The following is a 25,982-nucleotide window of genomic DNA, read 5'->3' as shown; positions in this document are numbered from 1 at the left end:
TGTAAATATTAAAATGCAAAAATCAATGCACAGTTTATATTCATTAAATATTTAAAAAAATCACAAATTTTAAAAAAATTTAATTGTAATATTAGGTTTAAAAAATTTTAATTGTATATATAATTTTGTTATTTTTATAAATTTTATATATTAATATTAATTGACTTAATAGTCTGTGTTATTTCATGTTAATTATATATGTAGTATTATTATAATTTTTATTTTGATTTTATATAAGTTTTTATTAATCATATACTGATAATTAATAATAATAGTGTTTACTAAAAATTAATTGACTTAATTTTAAAAATAAATATTATTAATTTTAACAATTATTGAATTTAGTTGAAATAAATTTAATTTTAAGGGTATTATCGACCATAAACATAAAAATGTAAGGGTAAAATGACAAATTAAAGATATAAGGATAAATGAGGGTCTGTTGGACATAGAGCTAAATATGTAAGGGTAAATTCGGTAATCAAAAGTTTCTCCTCAATTCTTACTTTTAATTTGTTGTAGATGTAGATAAGTGGACAAACATGTATGAATTATAAAGGGATACAAGTTGAAGTAGGAGCTCTCACAATTTTTTTTTCATATATATTTAATAAGTTAGTAATTGTTTATAGTGAAAAATGTTCTTTAAAATTTGTTATTTAACATTCGTTGATAAATATTTCTTTATCAAAAATCCTCATATGGTGCTCAATATTTGACCAAAAAATTGCATATATCTGCGCTGAAATATAAACGATAAAATCAAATGCGATAATATATAATATTATTACAGATATATTGTTGGATGATAGACAAAAATAATAATGATGAACATATCTATATCCTCGCACCTATAAACAAAAACATACATTTCATTTGTAAATTATACCAAAATCAATTATTAAATAACAAATTCTCTAGAGCTCTGGATTTGTTAGTCTCCCATGCGATACTCCAACTTCTCCATAAATGCTTTTTACAATTAAAAACATTGTGACCCCTTTGTGAACCTAAAGGACATTATATAATTACATATCTATCACATTGTATTACATTAAGTCCATCCCCAGATTTTTTAGTGTATATGCCTTAAGGAATTAAATGCTGGACTATTGAAGGCCGCAATCTCCATAACACGGGTGGTGGATACGATTATGTTTAGGGTTCAAGATCTGTTGTTCAATTCTGCTGTACATCCAATTAATTATTAACACATCATTAATTTAATAGGTTAGTAGTGAAATCAATAAGTGTAAATATGAGATAACATACTAATTATTGAGGATATGTTAAGAATTAATTGGATGGATATCAGATCTTGACTCTATGTTTAGATGGATGTACGACTATTCTATAAGGTATGCTATAAAATTGAAAATATATATAGATCAATAAGTGTAATATTAACTAGTCCTTGTAACAAAGTCACCTTGTTATAAGTTACCCATTCGTCAAAATAGCATACTATAATAACCTACTCGTCAAAGTCACCATGTCAAAAATTAATTGAATGGATAGCAGATATTAACTCTATATTCAGATTGATGTACGACTATTCTATAACGTATAATATAAAATTGAAAATAAATATAGATCAATAAGTGTAATATTAACTAGTCCTTGTAATAAAGTCGCCACGTTATAAGTAACTCATTCGTCAAAATAGCATACTATAATAACCTACTCGTCAAAGTCACCATGTCAAAAATTAATTAGATGGATAGCAGATATTGACCCTATGTTCAGATGGATGTACGATTATTCTATAACGTATAATATAAAATTGAAATATATCTAGATTAACAAGTGTAATATTAACTATTCCTTGTAACAAAGTCACCATGTTATAAGTTACTCATTCGTCGAAATAGAATACTATAATAACCTACTCGTAGAATGATTTACATTTTTTTATTTTCATTTTTGTGAGTTTGGTTTATTTATGAGGCTCAATCAAAGTAGTTCACCTCTTTTTCAAATCACAAGCTCTCTCCAGAAGTAGCATATTCATGATAAAGATGGTAGACCGGGTGACTATGCCACCAACGACGGTTCCCAAGACTTAGTTTCTATTTTGGTAGAAATTAAAATCTAAATCTAAATTTAAGATAAAGTCAACAATTAATTTTAACCACACATTTCATGGGATCAACAAATTTTTAACCACATACTTTAACAATTTTATCAAAATCTACTAAAAATCTAATTTTAATCCCACCAAATATGGGATTAGAATGAGGCAATGTTTTAAAAAACGTAATACGTAGATGCCAAGCTATTAGTTAGACGAGCTTAGACAAGGCATAGATGTAAAAAAAACTTAAAAATGAGTTTTCTTATTTTAATTTTTAATCAATCAAACAATTATTTAATAATTAAAATTATTACCTATTAAACATCTAAAATAGATTTATAGGAGCTTTATACAATTTTTCAAAGTTTCCAACAAAAGAATAAGATTCAAATGTAAATAGTAAATAGATAGGAATTTTTGGAAGTTTTCCTTTGTTCAAGACTTCAAGCACTGTTGTGAATCTAAGGCAGATGAAGTGAAGAAATCAGTCTTTAAGCTTTAATTTAAAAGAATTGTAAAAAATAAAAAAAATAAAATAAAAATTATAGCCGTCAACAATTGTCGTTGACCGTTAAATAAGGTGCCGAGCCACTTGGCGTTTTCGCAATGCAATGCATTGCACCTGGGCGCCGCCTAAGCGTGCCCTTTAGAACACTGAATTGAGGTACGTGGTATTTGGAGGATTTATACTATATGAAGGTTTTCAAAGTTACATGGGGGCAAAACCAAATATTTGGAAGGGCACGGCTGAAAAAGTATAATTAGTAAATTTAATAATTGCTAGCAAGAGTTTATGTAGCGAGGTATTAAAACTTGAGTAATGAAATGATAGAGGGAATAATAGATCTTAACTCTCTTTAATCTTACCCGATTACAAACCCGAAAAAGAGTATTTTAACAAAGTGGAAATTTTAGGGAAACATGTATTTAAAGATTGAATTTCAAAAATAAAGTTTTAAATTTACTTATATAAAAATCAGGTAGTAATAATAATAATAAATTAATTTATATACTCTTACTTTACCCCATCCACCCCATTCAAATCCTAAATTATTTTCTCCCTCTTCTTTCCCTCTATTTTCTCTTCCGCACCCATCTCTTCACACACGGACGGTCGTCGCCGCTGAAGACAACAGTGGGGCTCGTCACTGTGAGTAGCGACGTGATGCTCATAGCAATTGCCTCTGAGCGCCACTGTACAACGGCAATTTGCTGTGAGCGCAATTGCGCAACAGCGCTCACTTGTCGCTTGCAGCAGAGAAGTCACATACAGTGGTGTCGTGCGGTGACCTCGCACAGTGAAAGGGCATTGCAACAACTTCTTTGTGCAGTGTCACTATAGCGTGATCGACTCCTATGGCACAGCTAGTGGTAGTGGTGGTGGTTTCCATGTTTTGGTGTTATTGGGATTTTATGGTAGTGCAAGTGGTGGATCTGGTTGTCGTGGTGGTCTAGAGGTGGCGGTAGTGGTGTGGTACTGGTGATGGTGGTGGTCACAAATTGTGGCAGTGGCATGGTGTTTAGTTGGGATAGGAGCGGGATAAAGTGTGTTTCTAACTAAGTATTTAGGTGTTTGTAACCATGTGATTGATTTGTGACCAAGTATTGGTATCGATGGTGGGATTAGGGGTGGGTTGGAGTGTTTGTTGTTTGACAATTTAATATGTGATCTAATAATTCGAAAATTTGTTACTGAGAAATAACTTGCGACTAACTAATTTGATAATTTGTGATCGTGAAATAAATTGTAAACTATAAAATTGGTGATTTGTGACCGATTAATAAATTGTGATTTATAAAAAAAAATTATTTGTGATCGAGAACTAATTTGTTACCAATTATTTTAATAATATGTGATTAATAAATAAGTTGTGATACATAATTACGTATTCGTGATCATAAATTTTATAATTGTGACCTTAATATATTTAATTTAAATATATTTAATTATTTATCAATCACTTGAGTTTTGAAATTGTAAACTTGTTCTCTTAAAATTGAATTGGCCCATACTTAAAAGCCTAAAATATAAATTTTCCCCTTCAACAAAATATATAAGGGCAACTTACAAAAATACCCTTAAAATTAAGGGTGTGTTAAAAAATCATATGAAAAGGTTTTTGAAAATAAAAAAACACTCTGTAAAATTGACATTGTGTCACTTTTTTTTAAACACAATTCAAAAAAGTGACAAACTAAAAAAAAGTGACAAACATCATAATAACCCCATTCATTTGTGCAACTCCAATAATCATGTTCTTATTTTAATCAGCATGTCCAAGACAATTCACGTGAGCGTAGTGGCGGTTCTTATCACATATCATGTCACATTTTTAGGAAGATAAGAAAGTGACAAATAAAAAAAATAAATAAACAAAAATTGACAAAAACCTAAAAGGTGACAAACTAAAAAAAGTGACAAAATCTATAAAAAAAAAAAGAAAAAAACAGTTTTTTTGAAGTAAAAAATAGTGTACATTTAAAAGTGACAAAATGTCACTTTTTTTTTTAACACAATTTAAAAAAAGTAACACAAACTCAAAAAAGGTGACAAAATATTAATAAAAAAAAAAGTAGTGACAAACTCAAAAAAAAAAAAAAAAAGTGACAAATACCAAAAAAACACCATCCATTTTGTTCGCCTGACATTTCATATAATTTTCCACCTGTCAGTACCTCACATTACTACATTTTCACTAAAAAAGTGATGAAAATTAAAAAAAAAAAAAAAAAAAGTGACAACATTCAAAAAGTGACGAAATTAAAAAAAAAAAAAGTGACACAAATAAAAAACAAGTGACTGAAAAAAAAAAAAAGTGACGAATCATAACCCACGATTTTCAATAAAGCCAACTTATCCAATAAGTTCACAACTAATGAACAAATTAAAAACTTTTGAATTAAGAACTTGAACGATATAATCATAATCGAAAAATTTAAATGCAACCAAGTTTGCAATAAGCTCACAACTAACGAAAATTGATGACTAAACTAAGATGTAAATGCCACAAAATTTCATAAACACTCGTTATAACGTCTATCCTTTATCAAGCCATTCCCAAATCCAACCATAGAGGTCTAGCCACTAGGAGCTGAACTTGATAACATAAATCCCCACGAAGTATTTGCACGTCACTTCCACCAATAATTTTCCCCATATCTTCCACGAGTAAATATGACCCCTCCAATTTATGTTGGCCAGTAAGCTGGGACACCATGTTCAGCAACTTAAAAAACCAGCAGTTGAAGTTCAAAATCAAAAATAATTTCATCAATTAATGATACGGAACATAGACACAGCATTTCAACAATTTGAAGCTACTATATTCAAATCCAAATACTTATAACATTTTTAGTTTAAAAACAAAGAAATGCCTCCGCTTCAATTCCACAAAATATACCGAAGTAATATTATTTCTCCCAAGCAATTCATTGTTCAATCTTCGACATAAAAAACCTTGAAATATAAAGAATCAAGCAAATACTAATTACACATTTTCCTAAAAAATATAACTCCATAAAAATGGCCAAGATACTATACCAAAACATTTGAAATCTGTGGTTGAGAGTTGAAAAGGAGTCGACAAAGACGGATCGAAAAGTTGAGTCGGATGAAGTTTCTCGAATAGGAAATCACTGCTGTTGAGGAGTGGGGGAGGGTTTAGGGTATTGGAATTTTCTGATTCAAAGAGTTCTCCTCTCTGATTTGGATTTCTATTTTGGGTGATTTTATTGTTGATGTTTTGGAAGTAATTAATACGGTAATAATATTGTTGATGTTGAGGTAGTAGGCCTAATTTCCTCAATATATAATTAATATGATTTTTTGAGAATGGGCCCATGAGTAGGTTAGGGCCCTACTTTTGAAATTAGGACCGACTCGGCACATGGGTTGGACCGGACTTCTGTCCAACCCAACCCATTGTCCCCACTCTTAGGTCTTCAATAATAAATTAGTTTTCTCATTTTCCACAAAAATCTAATAATTTACTTTCCTATTCTCTGTTCCTCTCCACAACCATCTTAATTTGATTCTTCGCTATATAGTATATATAGGTTGATAAAATCTGCATAAATATGTAATAAACTACACCATTATTAAGATGGTTTGTAAAATGTTCTCACAGTTGTAAGATTTTCTCTATAAATTTTTGTTTTTCCATTTACTAGTCGAGCTAGTTGGTCCTCTTAAACTGTTGAGTTAACTTGTCCAGTCCAATATGACCTATTTATTATGTCATGTCAATTCATAAACTTGCTCAAATTTTAGCTGGGCTAGTTGTAATCTAGATTTTTGAAGAGATGGGTCGAACTATCTAATCATTTTTGATAATCGAACTTACTCCCTAATTTTGTTTCATGATTCACAATAATCCACTCTAGTATTCTAAAGAAACACCACGAAAATGGCTTGTGAAATATTCTCGAGTTAATTGTTCCAATAGTTATTGAACTTAGTTCCATATTTTTTATTGGTCACTAAACTTAAGTTTATGTCCTCATTGCTCATTGAAATTTAAAATATCGAGTTTTGATTACTAAAATTTGAAAAATGTTGTACATTACTTACTGTAAACTCAACATTTTCAAAATTCAACATTTTTACTAGTGAGTAACGTACAACATTTTTCAAAGTTCAGTGGCCAATCGAATACACAGACCTAAATTCAATGATTAAAACTCAATATTTTAAATTTCAATGACCAATCAAATATATGGATTTAAGTTCAGTAATCATTGGAACAATTAATTCAATATTCTCATACTTATAAGTTTTACTATTTTATATTGTTTTTCCTAGTTTATAACTGCACCAGGCCGATCATTTGAGTCGTGGAGTTGAATTGTCAAGTTCCACTCGACCCGTTAATTATGTCACGTCAACCCATAAGCTTACTCGACTTTTCGATCCGATTTTCTTTTAAAAAACATAAAACAATCAATAACTCAAATTTTAGACGTCATTGTATGTCAACAAAAATGTCAACAACTTGTCCCTCGAGGCATAATCCAATGGTGCAAAGAAAAAGAGTGAGGTAGTCTCAACCTTACTAGTAGTCGCAGTGTGAGGGTTTGATTGCTGAAATATGAAATTGGACTCTTTGTGGACACCAACGTACAGACAATCTCTTGTTCCCTGACTTGTTAAAGCACATCTCGCAATTTACCTCATTCACGATGTTTCAGGGACGGGGTGATGGCATCCTCAAGATTGAGGTTCAACCTTTTTTAAAAAATGTCAACAACTATAAATAATATAATTTTTTCTTTTTACAACCATGCTACACGACTATCGGGATGATTGCATACACACACTAGCGGAGGTCGGGCATTACTTTATTCACGTATGACCCCCGCATCCACATGAGTGCGATCATCGGTTTGGTCATCCTCGCGGATGTTTGGCTTTATTCCTTTTTTAAGAGTTGGATAGCGAACTGTCTAACCATTTTGACGCCTGTCCCCACTCACTAATTTCATATTTGACTATTTACAAATGGATTATTCTATATGTACAAAATTATGTACAAAATCAATGACAAACCTGACAAGTGGTGGCCCCCTATTGGTGGAGTGGTGGTGGGGCCAGCCGCCCCACTAACAGGAAACCGCCACTTGCCAGGTTTGTCAAACTTTTAGTAATTGATTTTGTACTTGTGGACTAATCATTTACAGATTATAATCTGCATATGTATGTAATAATCCGGACCATTATTCTTAAAGAAACAAAATCCCAAGCACAAATGGGAGAAATGGTCTAATCGGTAATTGTTGTCTGTATTTACTCAAATACACGCACCCTATTGCTATTGCCGGGGGAAATGGTGGGTTTTCTGGAAATAGAATTATATATAGAGCTGGTGCGATGCATCCGAGGTGAATTCCTACATATATACATATCTTTTTTTCATGCAAAGTAGTGTTTGTGTTTTTATGTATAGATTGTATGCATGGCCTTCTTTAATTTTTTTTTTCTGGGATTTATCAGCTTTGGTTTATTTAGTTATTCCTTTTATTTATTTATTTATGTATTATTATTTTTTTTTTATATGGGTTGATGTAGGTTTTTGTTCATTTCTTTGGTGCAATAATTCAATACCCTGAAAGGAAGAAAAATAAAAAGAAAATAACCCAGAAAATTTGTCAAAGGGGGGGAAGAAAAAATTGAAGTTAATGGAAGGATGTTCAAATTTGAGAGATGATTCATTGTTGCACGAAGTTGAAAATGCTAAGGGGAAAGTTGGATTTGGTTTTGATCTCGATTTTCCAATTGAGGAATGTAGGTTTGATGCATATAAGGAAAGGCTAAGGAGCTTGTTTGATCAACTACTTGTGGCTTTTATGAGAGAAAAGTCTGTCAGCAAATGCATTAGGCCTCTTCCGGCTTTGTGCGATGATGGACAAGCAATTGATTTGTTTAAGCTCTTCTGGGTAGTTTGGAAAATAGGTGGATACAGTGCTGTTTCGAGGAATAAATTCTGGAGATTTGTTGTAGAGGAATGTGGATTGAGCTGTGGATCAATTCCGTCCCTTAAGTTGATTTATATGAAGTATTTGAATGAGTTGGATCAATGGTTGCGACAGGTTTTTGTAGATAGGGATCTGAAGGGTGAAGAGAATGGCGTTGTTCAGAAATTAGAATTATTGTGTCAGGAGTTGAAGACAAGGTTCTGTCTTCTGTCATCGGATAGACAAGAAGAGATAGAAAATGATGTTCAGAATGGAAAGGACATCCATTCTGTTAACAGTATAAGTGAATTACATTCTTTGGAGATAGGAAGAATAACTGAGGGGGTGGATGTTAAGGAACATTTCTGTCGTGATGAATATGAAAAAATTTGCAATAATGATGACCAAAATCTTCCATCCTCAGCCCAGAGGGTTGTTGAAAACGTCATTTGTGAAATGCATGATGATTCAGATAGAAGCATTAACCATGATTTTGCTGCAGCAGCCAAGAGGATAGTCAGAAAGGTTGTCAATGAAGTACATGGATTTTCTAAAGGACAAATTGATTACAGATATCGAAATTCTTGTCTTGAAGATGATGCTAACATCGTGATATCGGCCAAGAAAGTTGTTGAGAAAGTCATTGAAAAAGTACGTAAAAATGCACAAAAAAATGCTGATGATGAGTATAAAAAATTCTCTGCCCTAGACAATGATGGTAACCTGGCATCAGCTAAGAAGGTGGTTGAGACAGTCATTTGTAATATGCAGGTTCTTTCATGTAACATTACTGAGGATGTTGGAAGGTTGAGTACCCAAAATGACCAAGATGCTGTGATGTCAGCCGGTAGTGTCGTTGGGACTGTGTTTGATTCTCAGAAGAGGAAACGAGAATCTCAATCTGTGTCGGAAATGTTAAATTGGCTCATCCACACTGCGAAACATTCTGATGATCCTGCAATTGGGAAGATACCCGAGTCTTCCAACTGGAAGGATCAAGGTAATGAAGAGTTGTGGTTCCAGTCTCTGCTAGTTCATGAGGCGCTGTTGGTAAAAAGGCACGGTGATATAAGTACAGATGAATCTGTCCATCAGGTAAAAGGAATTTTGTTACAACTAGTTTTGGTGATTTTCATTTATGGAAATTCTTTTACTTGTATCATTAGATTTCTCAGCATATTTTTCACAGTAATTTGCCGCACTCTTCATTGTTAACCTGAAAGTTAAGTTTTCATGAATTTGTTATTTCTTCTTTTTTGGCTTCATTCATAACTCAAAATTGACGTGTAGTTAGTTTATTATTATTTCTTCTTCTTCTTCTGGTTGTTTAATTGTGTATTTGTTTGCTGGTTCTGCTTTAATGTCCTTAATCAGGATGGCATCTCGTCATTCTTCTTTCTTTATCATGTATAGTACTGTAATTTGAACAAACAACAACATTAGAACCCTTATTATTTTATTGATCAAGTGTCATTCTTCATTAAGTTCATCATAGACTTCAGCTCATGTGTATTTGAGAGCAGAAGAGAACCAAAAGACAGACAAAATATGAAAGACCAATTCAGTCTTGTCTGACAAACTAGTGCATTGGTATAAATACTAGAGTTGTAGAATACAAAAAGAAATAGAAAGCAATCCTAAAACTCATCCTATCATTTACATCCTACTTGTTATACAACAAAACCACTCTTAAGATACAAAGAGAATGGAACAGGGGTGGACCCAGAAAATTTTTCCAGTGCGGGCAATAATAGTAAAGCTCAAAAAGTAACTTCAGAACAAAATTACAAAGTTCTGTATCGGCATCTGCCAATGTTGTAGAGATTATTAATATTACTCTCCATTATCAAGCCAAACAACACAGCTATAAAGGCTCAAATATGGAGCATAAAAAAATTATTATATACGCTGATCTAAACAAGAAAAAAAATGCCAAGAAATCACAGATTGAGAAACCCAACTCACCTGTCAATTCAGGACGTAAGCACGAACGTACACCAAATGCCTCAAAATTTAGAATGCTATATCATAGATAGACAGGATACGTGTGTGTGTATATGAAGATCAAGTGAAGAATGGGAAAACGAGGACGTAAGCTTGTGTAACCATACAGAAAGTGCACTTGCACAAAGAACAAATATATATAGGGAAGAATATGAGGGAAAATGGAGAGAAGTGGATGGTAAAGAGATAGTTTGCTAAGTATAGAGGAATTTTTCTTTGGCTGGCGTTTATGGTGGGGGTAGAAGGTCAAAATGCACCAATACTTTTGTTTATGGTATAATATTTATGGCAGAGGGGGAGAAGAAGGGCTGTGGGAAAGGACTTATGTTCTTAAATGGGGGTTGGCCCAAAGCTCAGTGCAAGCATCTGCCTGCATTGAGCGTTCATTGGGTCCGACCCTGAATATGAAGCCTTGAAACTTAAAATATTCCATCAAATTTAGGAAATAGTCATGAATTCTGTTACACGGACACATCAATTAGACAATAACTTGAATTAAGAAAATTAAAATTTTAAATTTTCTTGTATGTACAAATCGAATTCTGGTTTCAGATTAGCCTATAAGCCACATCTTTATTATTTTCTTCAAATATTACTTTAAGTGTATGTTTAATATAGATTCTTGCAGATTATAAGTTTTGGGTTCCATGGAATCTCTGGATGAAAGCGAATAAAAGTCGTGGTTCCCAAAGTGTTTAGTTAAAAATGATGTTTGACCAACTTAAAATATAATTTAAGCTTCGTCAAATATAGCTAGAGCATCAACTGTCATTACGTGGACCGTTGTAGTATGGCTGCCTTCCATAGTGCCACATTAAACTAAAGTTCTAGCTACGCCACTGTTTGTCACCACACTTATCAAATACTTTATGCATCTTGGACAATCCAGTTTTGCAGTCGAGGTCGATAGGGACATCTCCTATTTGCACATTACATAGCACGTTACTTTTAACAAATCAAGAGTGTGTTTTTTTTTTTTTTGGTAGAAATCCCGTAATTATTGGGAGATTGATTGTGTATTGATTTATTGTTGTATAACCATATTTAGATTATGAAATCTTATTTTTTCCTTACTTAGGTAGTTACCTTATTTTTTCGATTTTGTACAGTATTTATAGGAGGTCTCGTATTGTAACCTTTGTGTGGAATAATAAGAATCATCTTCACTTCCCTATTATGCCCTAATTCACATAGTATCAGAGCCCATTAAGTTCCAACGAACGATTTGATCCGATTATAAGTCTCAATTAATGAGCAACGGATTGCAAGATTGGTCGGCTCAAATGAGCCACCATCTTGCGGGGACATGTTAAGGGATAAAAATCCTACATCGATTAAATACCAAAATATTGACTAACTTAAAAAGATCTTGGATCACTCCTCTTAACAAGGTTGACCTTATTAAGATGGACCCAAGTTGTCCACCGCTCATGGCAGAACACTCGGTCTCGAAGGAGAATAGCCAGTCAACGACATAGGAGCCTCAAATCAGCGAGGTAAAATCCTTCGCATCCATGGGCTCGAGCAGATTGGACAACACCTCCATTCAACTTACTGTGGAAAAATTGAACGGTAAAAACTTTAGAGAATGGGCCCAATCAATTAAGTTGATTATTGATGGGAAAGGAAAACTCAGCTATCTAACCGGAGAGAAGCAGCAACCAGCCTCAACCAATGCCGCCCGACTACAAAGATGGAGATCGGAAAATTCTTTGGTGATTGCGTTGTTAATCAACTCCATGAAACCCGCAGTTGGAAAGGCATATCTATTTCTTCCCACGGCAAAGAATGAATGGGATGAGGTGCGTGACATGTACTCGGACACAGAGGACTATTTGAAATCAAAACGAAGCTTTGGCAGACAAGACAGAGAGACAAGGACGTGACCGAATACTTTCTGGAAATGAGCTCCTTATGGCAAGAACTCGATCAGAACACTGAAGAGAAGTGGGATTGCCCGATCGATACAGTGAGATACAAAAAGAAACTGGAAAACGAGAGAATCTATGAGTTCTTGGCCGGCTTAAATCGGGACCTGGATGATGTGCGAGGGAGGATTTTGGGTCGTCGACCGCTGCAATCACTCCGAGAGGTCTTTGCCGATGTGCGCAGAGAAGAAAGCTGCCGGAAAATTAGGTTGAACGACGGGATCGAAGGCTCTGAGGAAGAAGAAAATGGATCAACCCTTATTTCTAACGCCTCTGGGCCGATTGGGTCAGTCCAAGTAATTAAAAGGACTGGATCGAACCAAATAAAAATTGGACCGGGTACCTATAATTTCAAAGGAAATGGGCCAAATGAAGTAAGCCCATTAATTAAAGGAAATGGGTCTGGAGCTAATGGGTTAAGAGGAAAACAACGAGGACGTCCCTGGTGTGATCACTGTCCTAAACCGGGTCATAAAGAGGATACTTGTTGGGAGATACATGGAAAGCCAACTGATTGGAAACCAAGACACAATAATAGAAATCGTGGATACCAAGCTTGTATTGATCCAATTGGAAGAAAAACAAAATTCTACTCAAAAAGCAGCGTTCAATCCTCAGCAATTAGAGCAACTATACAAAATGTTCTCAGAATTTCATTCACCTAATCCATCAAGTTCTCTAGCAAAGAAAGGCAACCCCTTAACTGCCTTACACATCTCTCCACACTCCAAAGCTCCCTGGATTATTGACTCAGGTGCGTCTGATCACATAATGGATTCTTATCACCTTTTTTCAACATATTCTACTTGTGCTGGTAATATTAAAGTTAAAATTGCCGATGGTTCACTGTCACCAATAGCAGGGAAAGGAAATATTTGAATTTGAGGAGGCTAATGTGAGTAAACAAAATCAAATTGCAACTTGTGATTCTGTCTCTTCTTCGAATGATAGTGAACCTTTTTTACGGCATTTTAGAATGGGTCATCCCAATTTCCAATATTTATATCATATGTTTCCTTCATTGTTTCCAAATAAAAGAATCATTGATTTCCAATGTGAAAATTGTGCACTAGCGAATCATCATCGTCATCCCTTCCCACAATCTATGTACAAACCGTCTAAACCATTTACCTTAATTCATAGTGATTTATGGGGACCATCACGCATCCCGGGTCAAACTCACAAAAAATGGTTCGTAACATTTGTAGATGATCATACTAGATTGTGTTGGATTTACTTGCTAAAAGAAAAATCTGATGTCCAAACTATATTCGTTAACTTTCATTCCATGATCAAAACACAATTTCATACACCAATACAAATCTTGCGAACTGACAATGGCACAGAATATTTTAATACTACCTTGAAAGAATTTTTTAGAAAACAAGGTATAATTAATCAAAGTTTTTGTGTCAATACCCCTCAACAAAATGGGATCGCTGAATGAAAAAATAGACGCCTCCTTGAGGTAGCCCGTGCCTTAATGTTCACCACAAATATGCCGAAATATTTTTGAGGAGATGCAATCTTAACATCGGCATATCTCATAAACAAACTGCCTAGCAGAGTCCTCTCATTCAAATTTCCTCTCCAAATACTTCAAGAATATTTTCCAAGTTCCCGTCTTAATTCAAATCTACCCCTTCGTGTATTCGGGTGTACAGCCTTTGTCCATGTACACCCACATCAATGGGGAAAACTCGATCCTCGTGCACTTAAATATGTTCTCATTGGATATTCTGTTACCCAAAAGGGCTACAAATGCTATGATTCATCCACAAAAAAGGTTTTGGTGAGCAAAGAAGTCACATTCTTCAAAAAAACTCCATACTTTCAAAAACCCTCTCTTCAGGGGGAGAAGTTGAGTGAAGATCGGCTCGAGAACTCGGATCAACTCCTAGATTTTACTCTTAACATTACTAAACCAATCATCTCTCATGATTCTAACATGTCATTTGCAAAGGGTAGCTTAAACTCAGAGGGAGATCCAATCATCTCTCATGATTCTAATATGTCATTTGCAAAGGGTAGCTTAAACTCGGGGAGATCCTAAAAAACAAGTCAATAAGGAGATTTTCGTTTATTCAAGGAGGCCAAAATCAACGTACAAAGAGAACCTTACATCTGAAGCACCAAGAGAGTTGGACTTGATGATAGCTCCAAATCCAAATGAAACTCAGTCACATAATGAGCTCTCAGAAATTGACCTACCCATCGCTCTCGGAAAACAGCCCCGGTCATGTACTCTCCATCCTATCCCAAAATTTGTCTCATATACCAACCTATCTACAAGATTTCGTAATTTCTCTTATAGCCTTGACAGTACTAAAATTCCAAAGAGCATTCAGGAGGCTACGACTATTTCAAAATGGAAAGAAGCCGTTTTGGAAGAAATACAAGCTTTGGAGAAAAATAAAACTTGGGATGTGGTAGAATTACCAAGAGGAAAAAAACCTGTTGGATGCAAATGGGTTTTCAATGTAAAGGATAAAGGTGATGGGACAATAGAACGGTATAAAACTCGACTTGTGGCAAAAGGATATACGCAGACTTATGCATTGATTACACAAAAACTTTTGCCCTCGTAGCAAAATTGAATACTATCCGAGTTATCTTGTCCATAGCAGCCAACTTGGATTGGCCTCTCCAACAGTTTGACATTAAGAATGCATTCTTGAATGGAAAATTCGAGGAAGAAATCTTCATGACACTACTCCCTAGTTTCTGTAATAATGGTGAAGGAAATAGGGTGTGCAAAATCAAAAAATCACTGTATCGCCTCAAACAATCATCAAGTGCATGGTTCGACAGATTTGCAAATGTGTTGAGAAGTCAAGGATATCAACAAGGATAATTAGATCACACGATGTTCTACCAGCTATCTAAAATTGGGAGAAAAACAATCTTGATCGTATATGTTGATGACATTACACTGATTGGGGATAATATAGAAGAAATCGAGAGGCTTAAAAAAAGTCTAGCTACAGAATTTAAAGTAAAAGATTTGGGTCAGATGCGATACTTCCTAGGTATGGAAGTGGCAAGATCAAAAAAAGGGATTAGCGTTTCACAACAGAAGTACATACTTGATCTTCTATCTGAGACAGGGATGCTTGGGTGTAAACCAAGTGATACACCAATGGAGATAGGAAGAAGTGATGAAGACACAAGAAAGCCAATTGAAAAGGAGAGATATCAGCGACTAGTGGGAAAATTAATTTATCTCTCTCACACTAGACTTGATATTGCATTCGCTGTATGGTTAGCCAACACATGCACTCCCTAAGAGAAGCTCACTTAGAAGCAGTATACAGAATTCTTCGATATCTCAAAGGTACCCCCGGGAAAGGATTATTCTTTAAGAAAAATGAAAGAACAAAAGTAGAAATTTTCACAGATGCAGATTGGGCTGGTTCATGAGAAGACAGGAAATCAACTACTGGTTATTGCATTTTCGTCTGGGGGAACTTGGAGAAGAAGCAGAATGTGGTAGCCAGGAGCAGTGCCGAAGCCGAATTTAGAGTGGTAGCATAGGGAATATGCGAAGGACTATGGATAATGATATTATTGAATGAATTACAGGTTATGGCAAGGCTTCTTATCAAACTCTATTGTGACAACAAAGTAGCCATTAACATTTCACTCAATTCAGTCCAACATGATCGAACCAAACACGTGGAGGTAGACAGACACTTCATTAAAGAGAGTTGAAAATGGGATTATATGCATGACCTATGTGCCTACCAAAGAACAAATTGCAGCTATTTTCACCAAGGGACTACCGCGACAAAACTTCGAGGATTTCATCTACAAGTTGGACATGATTAACATATATGATCCAACTTAAAGGGGAGTGTAGAAATCCCGTAATTATTGTGGGATTGATTGTGTTGATTTATTATTGTATAACCATATTTAGATTAGGAAATTTTAGGGTGCGGTTGGTTTAGTTTTTCATTTTTCATTTTCGGTTTCAAAACGTTTTTAGTTTTTCCCAAAAACAGCGCGTTTTGGGCTTTTTCCACATTTTGGGGATCTATGAAAACGCTCAAAATGATAAAAAGTTGTTTTTCGTTTTCAGTTACAAATTTTAACTCGTTTTCGAAAATGCATTTTCGAAAACGACGGACCAAACGCGTTTTTCGTTTTCGAAAACGAAAAATAAAAAATGGCCCAAAAACGCCAAACCAACCGCAACCTTATTTTTTCCTTACTTAGGTAGTTACCTTATTTTTCCGGTTTTGTACAGTATTTATATGCGGTCTCGTATGTGTGGAATAATAAGAATCATCTTCACTTCTCCATTTTGCCCTAATTCACATTTTTTTGTTTTTTCATAATTGCAATTCTTTGCTGAACAAAGTGACCTCTATACATAGAAAGCGTTTCAAGGGGCGAGGTCTTTTATCCCAAACTCTTTAGCAACTACTTTCTTGTGTTCTCTTGTCCACTTCACTGTTCCTAGTCAAGATACTAGCATCGACTTATACTATGAGGATAGTGATCCTACCCTCGCTATGTTCTTGGAGGACATACTGCGATCAAGTTGGCTTTATGAATCTTGAGCTTTGAAGCCAGGCACTAAATAAACCGTAAAAATATTTTTTTAAGTCAATGTGTTTTCTGACTTCCACGTATCTTCTCAACACCTAGTGGCAATTCCATGTACACTTCTTCTTCAAGTTGCATTCTTAACATCAAGTTGGTGGAGAGACAGCCAAATTGGCTGCAAATGCAAGTAGCACTGCTGATGCAGACATCCATTTTATTTATTTTTCTTGTTAGACCTTTATTTATGTTTTGGAATCTTATTTACGTAATTGGGCTTGTATAATGAGTTTGGCCCAAGTCCTTTATCTTTAGGATTTTGTTTGCTATTTATATCTGTTTTGTTGTTTACTTGGGACAGTTAATGAATTGATGAATTGAATTGTGGTTTGCTACTAGACGTTTCCTTCCTCCCCTATCTTCTCTCTCCTCTCTGGTTTCTCCCTCCCTTCTTACCTCTTCTTTAAGTTCTGAAATTCTCAACCATCCTACATCAACTACATTCTAATTTCTGTTCATTCTTTCCACGGTTACAAAGCTTCATGGGAGTCAATACCAGGAATCTAGGTGTTCAGTTTTTCAACTGAGTCTCGCTTATATATATCAACTATCCATCAGCCTTGTGATTGAAAGTAAATACCCCTTCGCAACCCTGTAAGTCTTCCCCCTTGGTTGGTCTATTTTAGGAATTCATCTGTCCATGCTGGTATTTTACTATTTTTAGATCTTCCTGCACAAATTTGATAATTTACACACTTGATAGGTGAGAGATAAAGGCTCTATGAGAAGTTGATAATCTATTGTAAGATAGGCATTTTGAGATAGGATGACAAGTGTACTGTTCACTTTTCTAAGATCAGTGGATAAATCAAAGATCAACTAACCTTACAAAAATAACTAGGATGAAGAGTACTTGTTGATTCCATTACCTTGGAATTTGAGTCATGGACTTGTGTAGGAGGAGGATGACGAGCATTACCTTTCCCCTTTTTTTAGGCCGCCCAAAACATACCTAGATCTCAGCGTGTCTCTTTTGACTATGGTAAATAGCACTGAAGAATTAGAAAGTGACTGGATGGGCTCTGGAAAAAATAACTCATTTTAAACTATATGAAGTGAAAAGGTTTCCCAGAACTGTACTACTTTGCATTCTCTTCAAGAAAAGTTTGGGAATAAATGAGTTGTTTTATAAGAAAGTGATATCAGATGAGAAAGAATTTCTAAGATGATTGCATTGTGAGCAGAGGTCACACCAGCAAAGAGAAGCGTTAAGAGTTAAATTTTGGGATATATTTGTTGAAGGCTTTCAAAGAGGTTTGAAATTCTTGATTTTAAGGGAAAGGGAAATGTCAAGTAGGTTGCAGCAGTGATTTATATATATATATATATATATGAGTCAATAACTTTCCACTCGAGGGTTTACAAATCACTTGGACAGATTGACTGATTACTGAGTGAAGATTGAATCCATCAACTGAGATTCAACTGTAATGATTCTCATGAGGATTCCTACCTGATCATTTTCCCGGTTAGTTTGTGAAGTTATGCATGGCTCTTATCCCCAGGCAAAGAAGTTAAGCCACTTGACGGTGGGCTTGTTTTGTGTGTTTGTATGTATGTATACTTGTGTTGCATTAACTCTTAAACATATGGAGATGTCCCTAGTTAGAATGCGATGAGTGAAAATTTTGCTTCGGAAAATTTCGCTGCTTATTGCAGTACCTATGATAAAGTATCCAGTTAAGGTGCACATGTGAAAGTTGTAAGAATATAAATGATGCCACAATTAGACAATTAACTCACTGACATTCAAGTGCACCTAGCCCTTCTTAGTCAACCAAACTAGTTGTGGTTTGCAGGGAGTTTTTTGAAGCATTACATGAAAATTATATTTTTTTCTCCTCTAAACTTTGCAAAAGAGGGAAACATTTTAACAGTGGCCTAGTAAGTTCTTCTGCAAAACGGAAGACAAGTCTTCGAATCACGATTAAAAAGTTTAGACAATACAAAGTCAATGTTCGCATGAAATTGGAATTTCTCTGTTTAGACATAAATTATATAAATTGTCAATTTTGTGCAGCTATTAGGAAGCTAAAAATATAAGAGTTGTTGTGAACAGTTCTTCGAGTGATCTTTCTGAATACTGTAGTTTTTTTATTCTATTATCACCAGTTCCATTTGATTCATGAATTATTTGAAATGCATCTTCCTTAAAGTTATTATTGAACTTATCATGACGTCAGCAGGGCCAACAGAAGAAGCTTAGGATGCATCCTTCTATGTATGAAGAAGACAATCTCGACCGCCAAGCTTCAGAGAAAGTAAGATGCAGTAAAAGAGCTTCTTTAACAAAATCTCTCTTGTGTTCATGTTGCAATGCACCCACGGTCACTAAAAGTAAAGTTGTTAACGGTCAAATGGTAGGAGTCAGGAATGGCACAAAAGAATCTGTGGTGGTCTCTATTGAGATACCGCCTCTAGATCCACAAGGTCCCAATTCCTGTGGCATGCCAGCAGAGAAGCAAGTTTCTGTGGGCCCTCTCTTTCAAGCCGGAGTCCCTGAATGGACTGGTTTTCCCCTCAACAGTGATTCTAAGTGGTTAGGAACAAAAATGTGGTCCCCAGAAGATGGTAGAATCAAATCCATTGATGAATCGGATCCTTTTACAATGGGAAGACAGCATAAATGTTATTGTCGATTTCCACATTCTGTTGAATGTGTTAGGTTTCACATTGCTGAGAAGAGGTTTAAGTTAAAGCACGAACTCGGTTCTCTGTTCTACCATTGGCGATTTGATCGCATGGGGGAGGAGGTTTCACTTTCATGGACAAAAGAAGAGGAAAAGAGATTCAAGGATGCAAAAAGCGCACATGCTTCTGTCCGAAATAAGTTCTGGAACAATGCTTCCCGATTTTTACCTACCAAGACTCTGGAGAAATTGGTTAGCTACTACTTCAATGTTTTCCTCGTCCAGCGTAGAAGCTACCAAAACCGGGCAACGCCAAATGATATTAACAGTGATGATGATGAAAAGGGGTGTGGATCCGTAGGCGATAGTTTTGGGTGTCAAGCAGTTACGGTTCCTGGCTGGAAGTTACTTACATGCACACAGAATAACGAATCTGCTGATTTGGCGTAGTATATGACTGAGGTTCATGCTTTTTCTGCAGTTTATGCATAACATTAAGCTTCTATATTTACAGATGCAGCATTCACTACTACTGAAAATGATCGGCTTCTCCAATAACAAATAATAGAGATGGAAGATGTGGCGATTTGGTGGTGGATGTGGCCGTCTTACCTAATCCCAGACGATCCGTAATGCTTTCGCCGAGAACAAGCTAAATTTTGCGGTCACATACGGGAAAATAGTATCGGACTATTGAGTTTCGACTTTAGTTAATTGTGTAATATACATAGACAATCAACTGCAGAGAGGTCACCAAACTTGGTTTTTTTCTTTTTTCTTTTTTTCATGTAACATAATCCTTTGTTCATAAAAACACTTTTTGGTTTGTAGCCATCTTTGTCACGAGCGCTCATGCTTAGTGTTGTTTGATGTGCCTGTTGGGAATTTGGTTGAATGTCTTTAGAACTACTATTGGTTTGTTGCCCCAACAATTTGGGATATAAATACATCAAATGTTTGGAAGCATTGATGTTAAAATGCATTTGGAGCAGAAGGTTTCGAAGATAGATTATGTATTTTAAAACGTACGTTGGTAGTCAGACTCAATGTCACACACCCTTTTTACAGACAATTCTACACACATATAAAGTTAGAAATTGATGACTCTGATCTAGATATATTGTGAAATAATAAAATGGGAAAATCCTTGTATGTATTCACATGATCCATAGTGATAGTAAGTATTTACATGGTCATCCATGTGCATTGATCCTCGTTCATCTTTTGATAGATGAATCAAACAGAACGATAAAATATACACTTGTAGTTAAACTCATGCACGTATTCGCATGTGATTACTCTAATTACATTCAATAAACATAAAAACTTCATGCATGACTGTTCTTGAAATGGTATCAACATATAATGGCCCTAATTATATCATGCTTTGTGACTTGTAACCTTTTGGGTTCCCCTCTTACAAGGTGTAAGGTATATCGAATGTGTTTGTGATTTAGAAAAATGGTACCAAAGCAAAAACTAAAAAGATGATGACCCTCATAGCAAACACATGATCTGAAGATTACTACTGGTTTTATGAAGTCACTCAATTGAAAATGTGCTGCTATGGATGTCAGCTACAAATATTTATGAACTCTGTTACAGATGGCATGAGAGACCTCCCAATGGTTCCAATGGTAAATTTCTTCCTTCACAATGATAACAATTATCATCGTCAAGATCAGTACACACTAGAGGAAGTACTAAAGGGATATATTATCTCTAAAGAAAGTTAAAATATGTCAATTGTACTATTTACCAAACAAGTTCCTTGGTTCTGATGTAGAAAGTAACAATCCAAGCCAAGAAATCTTTAATCATCAGTGTCTCAGGTTCAGACATAGGAAGTAATGAATTGAATGGACCAACATTATAAATCAAATGACCTCTGCAAGGAAAATAAATTCTGGAATAGATAAAGCATCTGTGAAATTCCGTAAAAAAAAAGAATTTACTGTTTACAAGAAATTTAAAATCTATGGTGATGTATGACTTTGAACATTAGCAAGGAGTCTTGTAAGTTTACTAAGGGTTTCCCGAGCAGATATCGTGTCGGGATGATTTTCACCGCATATTGAAGTTCGAATAAAAATAGCCTTCCTAATGAGATCGTCTCCTATATCAAACTGTCCCCCTCGTAGCATTAGCTTCGCACGGACTTCCAACACGGTAGCTCGTGCCAATGCAAGGTTCTGCCAAAGGCAGGGATTCAGTTGGGCGCTGGTTTGGATAGGTTTCCAACAAAGTGACTTATCCAACCATTTCTCGACTGGGGTGACGAAAGCTTGATCTGCGGCTTCTAATGCATCTGTACATAGTCGAAGGAGTTCTAAAGCCGCACTGCATCTCGAGAAGGCAACAAATGTCCTAATGCCAAGTGGCAAGATTACTTCTTTCACAAGAAACAATAATTCTGTCACGTTAAGCTCGACTACTACAGGGTCTTTTCCAAAACCGAAAAGCAGGAAACATGCTGCCCATATATGTTCAGAGTGATGGGATATTGATCCTTGACTAATGACAGCACGTGCCATGGCTTGCGCAACTCCAGTGGTTCCTCTCTTCCTTGCGTAAAGTTTGACAAGCTGGTTGAATTGGATGTAACCTTCCCTCGTACAAGTTCGTCCGATATTAAATCTTATTAATAATGAAGATGCTTCTGCCTCTGATCTTCGAGCATATGATGATCTGAAGCCACAAGTTAAGGAATGCAGAATCTTTTTCCATAACCGGCGACGTTGGTGTTTCTCGGGTATTTTATTAGCCGCCAGTGCTAAGATAGATACCGGAATCGGCGCAGGTGCAAACCAACCGCTTGCCAGGACCATTCTAGTGGCCAAACTCCTTGGTCCGTCCGCATGGTCAAATATGGAAAAACAAACCTCAAAGAGTTGTAAAAGGAAATTATTCCTCCGCAGCAATTGATTTTCCCTACCATTCCTTGTCGTGTCCCTTGACGATATTCGATTTATGGCATCCAATAGCCTGCTTGGATTTATAGGAAGCTCGGACAGTATTGCTCCCACAATAGCAAGTCCAAGAGTTAACCGCCCAAGCTTATCCTCGATAGACCGTAGTGCATCGATTTCTGTAATTGAGAGATCCTTAACGCATCCCTGCATTAAAGACATTGCCTCTACCTCTGACAGGTAAGAAAGTCTCAATGGCTCGAGGTTCATTACACGAGAGAGTCGTGTGGATATAATAACATGGGTTTCCCCACCAAAACGGGGAAGTAGATCCATTATGAGTTTGTGGTCCCACCAGTCCTTCTCACTCTCTAAATTATCAATCACCACCAGAAAAGGAATATTTCGCATGAGCTCCTTTCGAACTCTGGCTATGGCTTCCTCTTCTTGTTCTTCAAAGCTCTTTGTCCGGCTTTTTTCCATGCAATTCTCCACCCCTACGTCGACTTCTAAGAATGACCAAAGGTTTAAATAATTCTGCCGAATGTATCTGCTTTCCCCTCCTATCCATAGAACCATTTTATACCTTTGATGGAATCTGTAAGCAAACTCGAGAAGTAGCTCTGTCTTCCCAATGCCCGAGTCTCCTGACACACAAGCAATTCCCTTGCCATACACAACTTTGGTCGATCTCAATCTCCTTTCGTTCTTTCCAGTACTCTTTAGCTTTGGAGTATGTTGAGAAAATTCAGTGCTTTGCATTTCAATTTCCTTTTCTGATTCCTTCCATACAATTGGTTCTTTCCCCTTTCTCTTGCTACTTTCACTGTATCGGTTCCTTCGCTTTTCATCCACTGAATTACTCCTACTCCAACCAATTGTCAAGTTCTTTCGTTTTGGTTTTGCCTTCAGTTCAAAATAGTCTCTCTCTGCTTCTCCGCTGACATCACCAAAAAGCATGAATTCCAGCTCAGATAACTCCTTTTTCCGACCAACGAAATTCTCATTTCGAGGGAAAGGGAACTCCTCTTGCTCGGCCTTCTCTCTCCACTTAGTTACTCTATCTACAATACTTCTCCTTCCTAACCTGAATGCCAAAAGAGTGACAGCTCTCAATATGCAGTCCCTCCATTTACCTTCATGAGCCTCTAGTTTCCACTCATCAACACGAGAAAGGGTGCTAACAGCATCTTTCCATTCTTTCTCGAGTCCTCCGTAAAGCAGCCAGAGCTCACCACCATGTTTTTCCCACAGCTCTCCCCGTTTCTCAGTTATATCTCTCGCAAGGCAGTCAGATGGACCCAAATCAAAATATACAGGAACCAAATTCTTCTTGCCCGAGAAGAACAGGAGCTCTTCAATGGTGTATGGATTTCTGAATGACTTTCTTGTCAAGATGACAACCCCAAATGTACTACCATCCATTGCCTTCTCAACAATGCTATGCTTTCTCGAATTTGTACACCGAGCTCTGTCTGATACAAAACAACTCAGCCCTTGAACTTCTAACTCTGTTCGAAGCCAATTAGTGAACTTAAGTAATAAAGGTTTGCGGCCATGGAAACCTATGTATACGTCGCAACTCCTGAGTCTATTAGAAGAAAAAGAAGTTGGAGGAACCATAGTTTCAAACAATCGCCCAATCTTTTTGCTTTTACACCTATTTCTTGTGAAACCATCATGACTAATACTATAACTCGATAAAGGACTATTTGATATTCCTGTTGAAGTGGAAACATGATCGACCTTTCTGAAATCATTCGAGGTACAAGCTGCAGATGCAGGACAAATATCATTTGAGGCAAATCTGATGTTTATTAAAGATTCCACTTCTGGAGTCTCCGATAACGTATTTGTACCGGCACCATGACATGGATTGTTGGAATGTGTGGATAACCGACCAGTTGGCGATCTTGGGGAGAAGAAGGGCGATTGATTTGCCGAAAAAAATGCAGAAGAGGATGACGAGAGATTCCTCAATGTCGTATTGGGTAACGATCCAAATCTAGAACTGTCTGCCTGAAGATCCATATTTACCCTCACTCGATTCCACGTGAGCTAAAATCCCATGCATTCTTGAAAAAAGCACATCTGAAATGGAGAAAAATGATTTTAGGACCTTCAAATGAGTATATCAATACTTGAACTAAAATGTAACTGAAATTATTCATAATTTGACTAGAACTGGGCAATAGATAATTAGAAAAAGAAGTTCAATTCTTGCCTATTATGCTGTTGAATCATTTTAAGTCGCAAAGGGTTAAAAGTTGCAGCATTGCGGTTCCAGACCAACAAAGATCAAACCAAACTCTTACATGAAGAAAATTGTGAAGGAATAATGTGAAGATCAAGAACAGCATAATTTTAGAAATCAATAAACAGCAACCAAATTCAGTGATAGATTATCGATAGACTGAGATTTAACGTTAATGAACTATATAATCATTCCAACAAATGCGTATCCTACATATGCAGAGAACTAATGGTCATAACTTAAAGAGCTAAAAGAGAAAATTATCTGAATAAAGCAATTAAAATATGAAAATTTCAAGTTTTATTCCTCTAAGATCCATCTTAAACCATTAGAACTTACAATCATACAATAAGAAAGATGCTTAATTCCTACATATATTTCGAAAGATCTAATGGGAACATTAAAAATCTTGAAAGTCCAAAGAATTTTAGAACTAAAATAAACTTAAAAATTACAAAAACTTTCTTAAATAAATGACACAATCCCAATTCAATTGAATAAAACTCAGTTTTGACAACAATCAGATCTGAAGAACTTACTTAATCAAAACGAAGATTTTAGATACAAAGATTCAATCGTTTTCTCTACAAATCCAGCAAAACCACTTCTTCAAATCAATTGATATTGACCCAAAATCGTTATTTTCAAAGCGACCCAAAATCGTTATTTTCAAAGTAGTGCCTCCAAACTTCTTGAACCTGGCGAAAAAAAAAAATCAATTATTTAACACTAGTGTATATAATGTATAAAAAGGTGTATGCATATGGGAGCGCTTGGTCATGAACATTACCTAAATACAGGGAAATCGACAAATGACAATGAGAAAAAGAGTTTTCCAATGCTGGGAAGTGAAGTTTGAAAGTATTTTAACTATTTTAGAGAGAGAGAGAGAGAGGGAGGAGGGAGGGAGGGAGAGCCCAGTTCCCAAAAAAAGTGACATAAAAAAAGAGAAAAAATGGCAAATAATTATTACCTTATTTTGCAGAAAATCTAAAGGGTTTTCAGACTCCATTATTCATTTCATAGTAGAGACCATAAAAAAAATCCTCATTTTTTTCTCTCTTTCCTGAGTCCCCCTCACTTCTTCTGTCTGTTTAAAGGTAAATGTAAATTACCTCTCTCTCT

General features: G+C 35.6%; 2 protein-coding genes across 4 annotated transcripts; one reads left to right on the top strand and one right to left on the bottom strand.

Annotated features, from left to right (window-relative positions):
• Positions 1 to 7,772: 7,772 nt before the first annotated feature.
• LOC111407578 (AT-rich interactive domain-containing protein 2-like) lies at positions 7,773 to 20,604 on the top strand. Its single transcript, XM_023037162.1, has 3 exons — positions 7,773 to 7,951; positions 8,139 to 9,619; positions 19,251 to 20,604. The coding sequence occupies exons 2-3, from the start codon at positions 8,249 to 8,251 to the stop codon at positions 20,142 to 20,144; spliced, it is 2,265 nt and encodes a 754-aa protein (XP_022892930.1). The 5' UTR covers positions 7,773 to 7,951; positions 8,139 to 8,248; the 3' UTR covers positions 20,145 to 20,604.
• Positions 20,605 to 21,567: 963 nt separating this feature from the next.
• On the bottom strand, positions 21,568 to 25,963 carry LOC111407577. 3 transcript variants are annotated; one of them, XM_023037160.1, is made up of 3 exons: positions 25,831 to 25,963; positions 25,397 to 25,555; positions 21,568 to 24,694 (listed from the first exon to the last, which is right to left on the bottom strand). In XM_023037160.1, the coding sequence occupies exon 3, from the start codon at positions 24,632 to 24,634 to the stop codon at positions 21,671 to 21,673; it is 2,964 nt and encodes a 987-aa protein (XP_022892928.1). In that variant the 5' UTR covers positions 24,635 to 24,694; positions 25,397 to 25,555; positions 25,831 to 25,963; the 3' UTR covers positions 21,568 to 21,670. The 3 variants fall into 3 exon arrangements, with proteins under 3 accessions (XP_022892928.1, XP_022892927.1, XP_022892929.1); XM_023037159.1 differs by lacking the exon at positions 25,831 to 25,963 and adding an exon at positions 25,648 to 25,796; XM_023037161.1 differs by lacking the exon at positions 25,397 to 25,555.
• Between the last annotated feature and the right edge of the window lie 19 nt (positions 25,964 to 25,982).

The sequence above is a fragment of the Olea europaea genome, chromosome 13 (genome assembly GCF_002742605.1).
Source record: "Olea europaea var. sylvestris chromosome 13, O_europaea_v1, whole genome shotgun sequence".
Taxonomy (NCBI): domain Eukaryota; kingdom Viridiplantae; phylum Streptophyta; class Magnoliopsida; order Lamiales; family Oleaceae; genus Olea; species Olea europaea.
The sequence above is the reverse complement of the archived record's forward strand: the minus strand, read 5'-3'. Positions and strand labels throughout refer to the sequence as shown.

Excerpts from the sequence above, each read along its gene's own strand:
- LOC111407578 (XM_023037162.1), top strand. The coding sequence starts at position 8,249 with ATGGAAGGATGTTCAAATTTGAGAGATGATTCATTGTTGCACGAAGTT. Across the intron at positions 9,620-19,250 it reads CAGATGAATCTGTCCATCAG|GGCCAACAGAAGAAGCTTAG; the intron begins GTAAAAGGAATT and ends TGACGTCAGCAG.
- LOC111407577 (XM_023037160.1), bottom strand. The coding sequence starts at position 24,634 with ATGGATCTTCAGGCAGACAGTTCTAGATTTGGATCGTTACCCAATACG.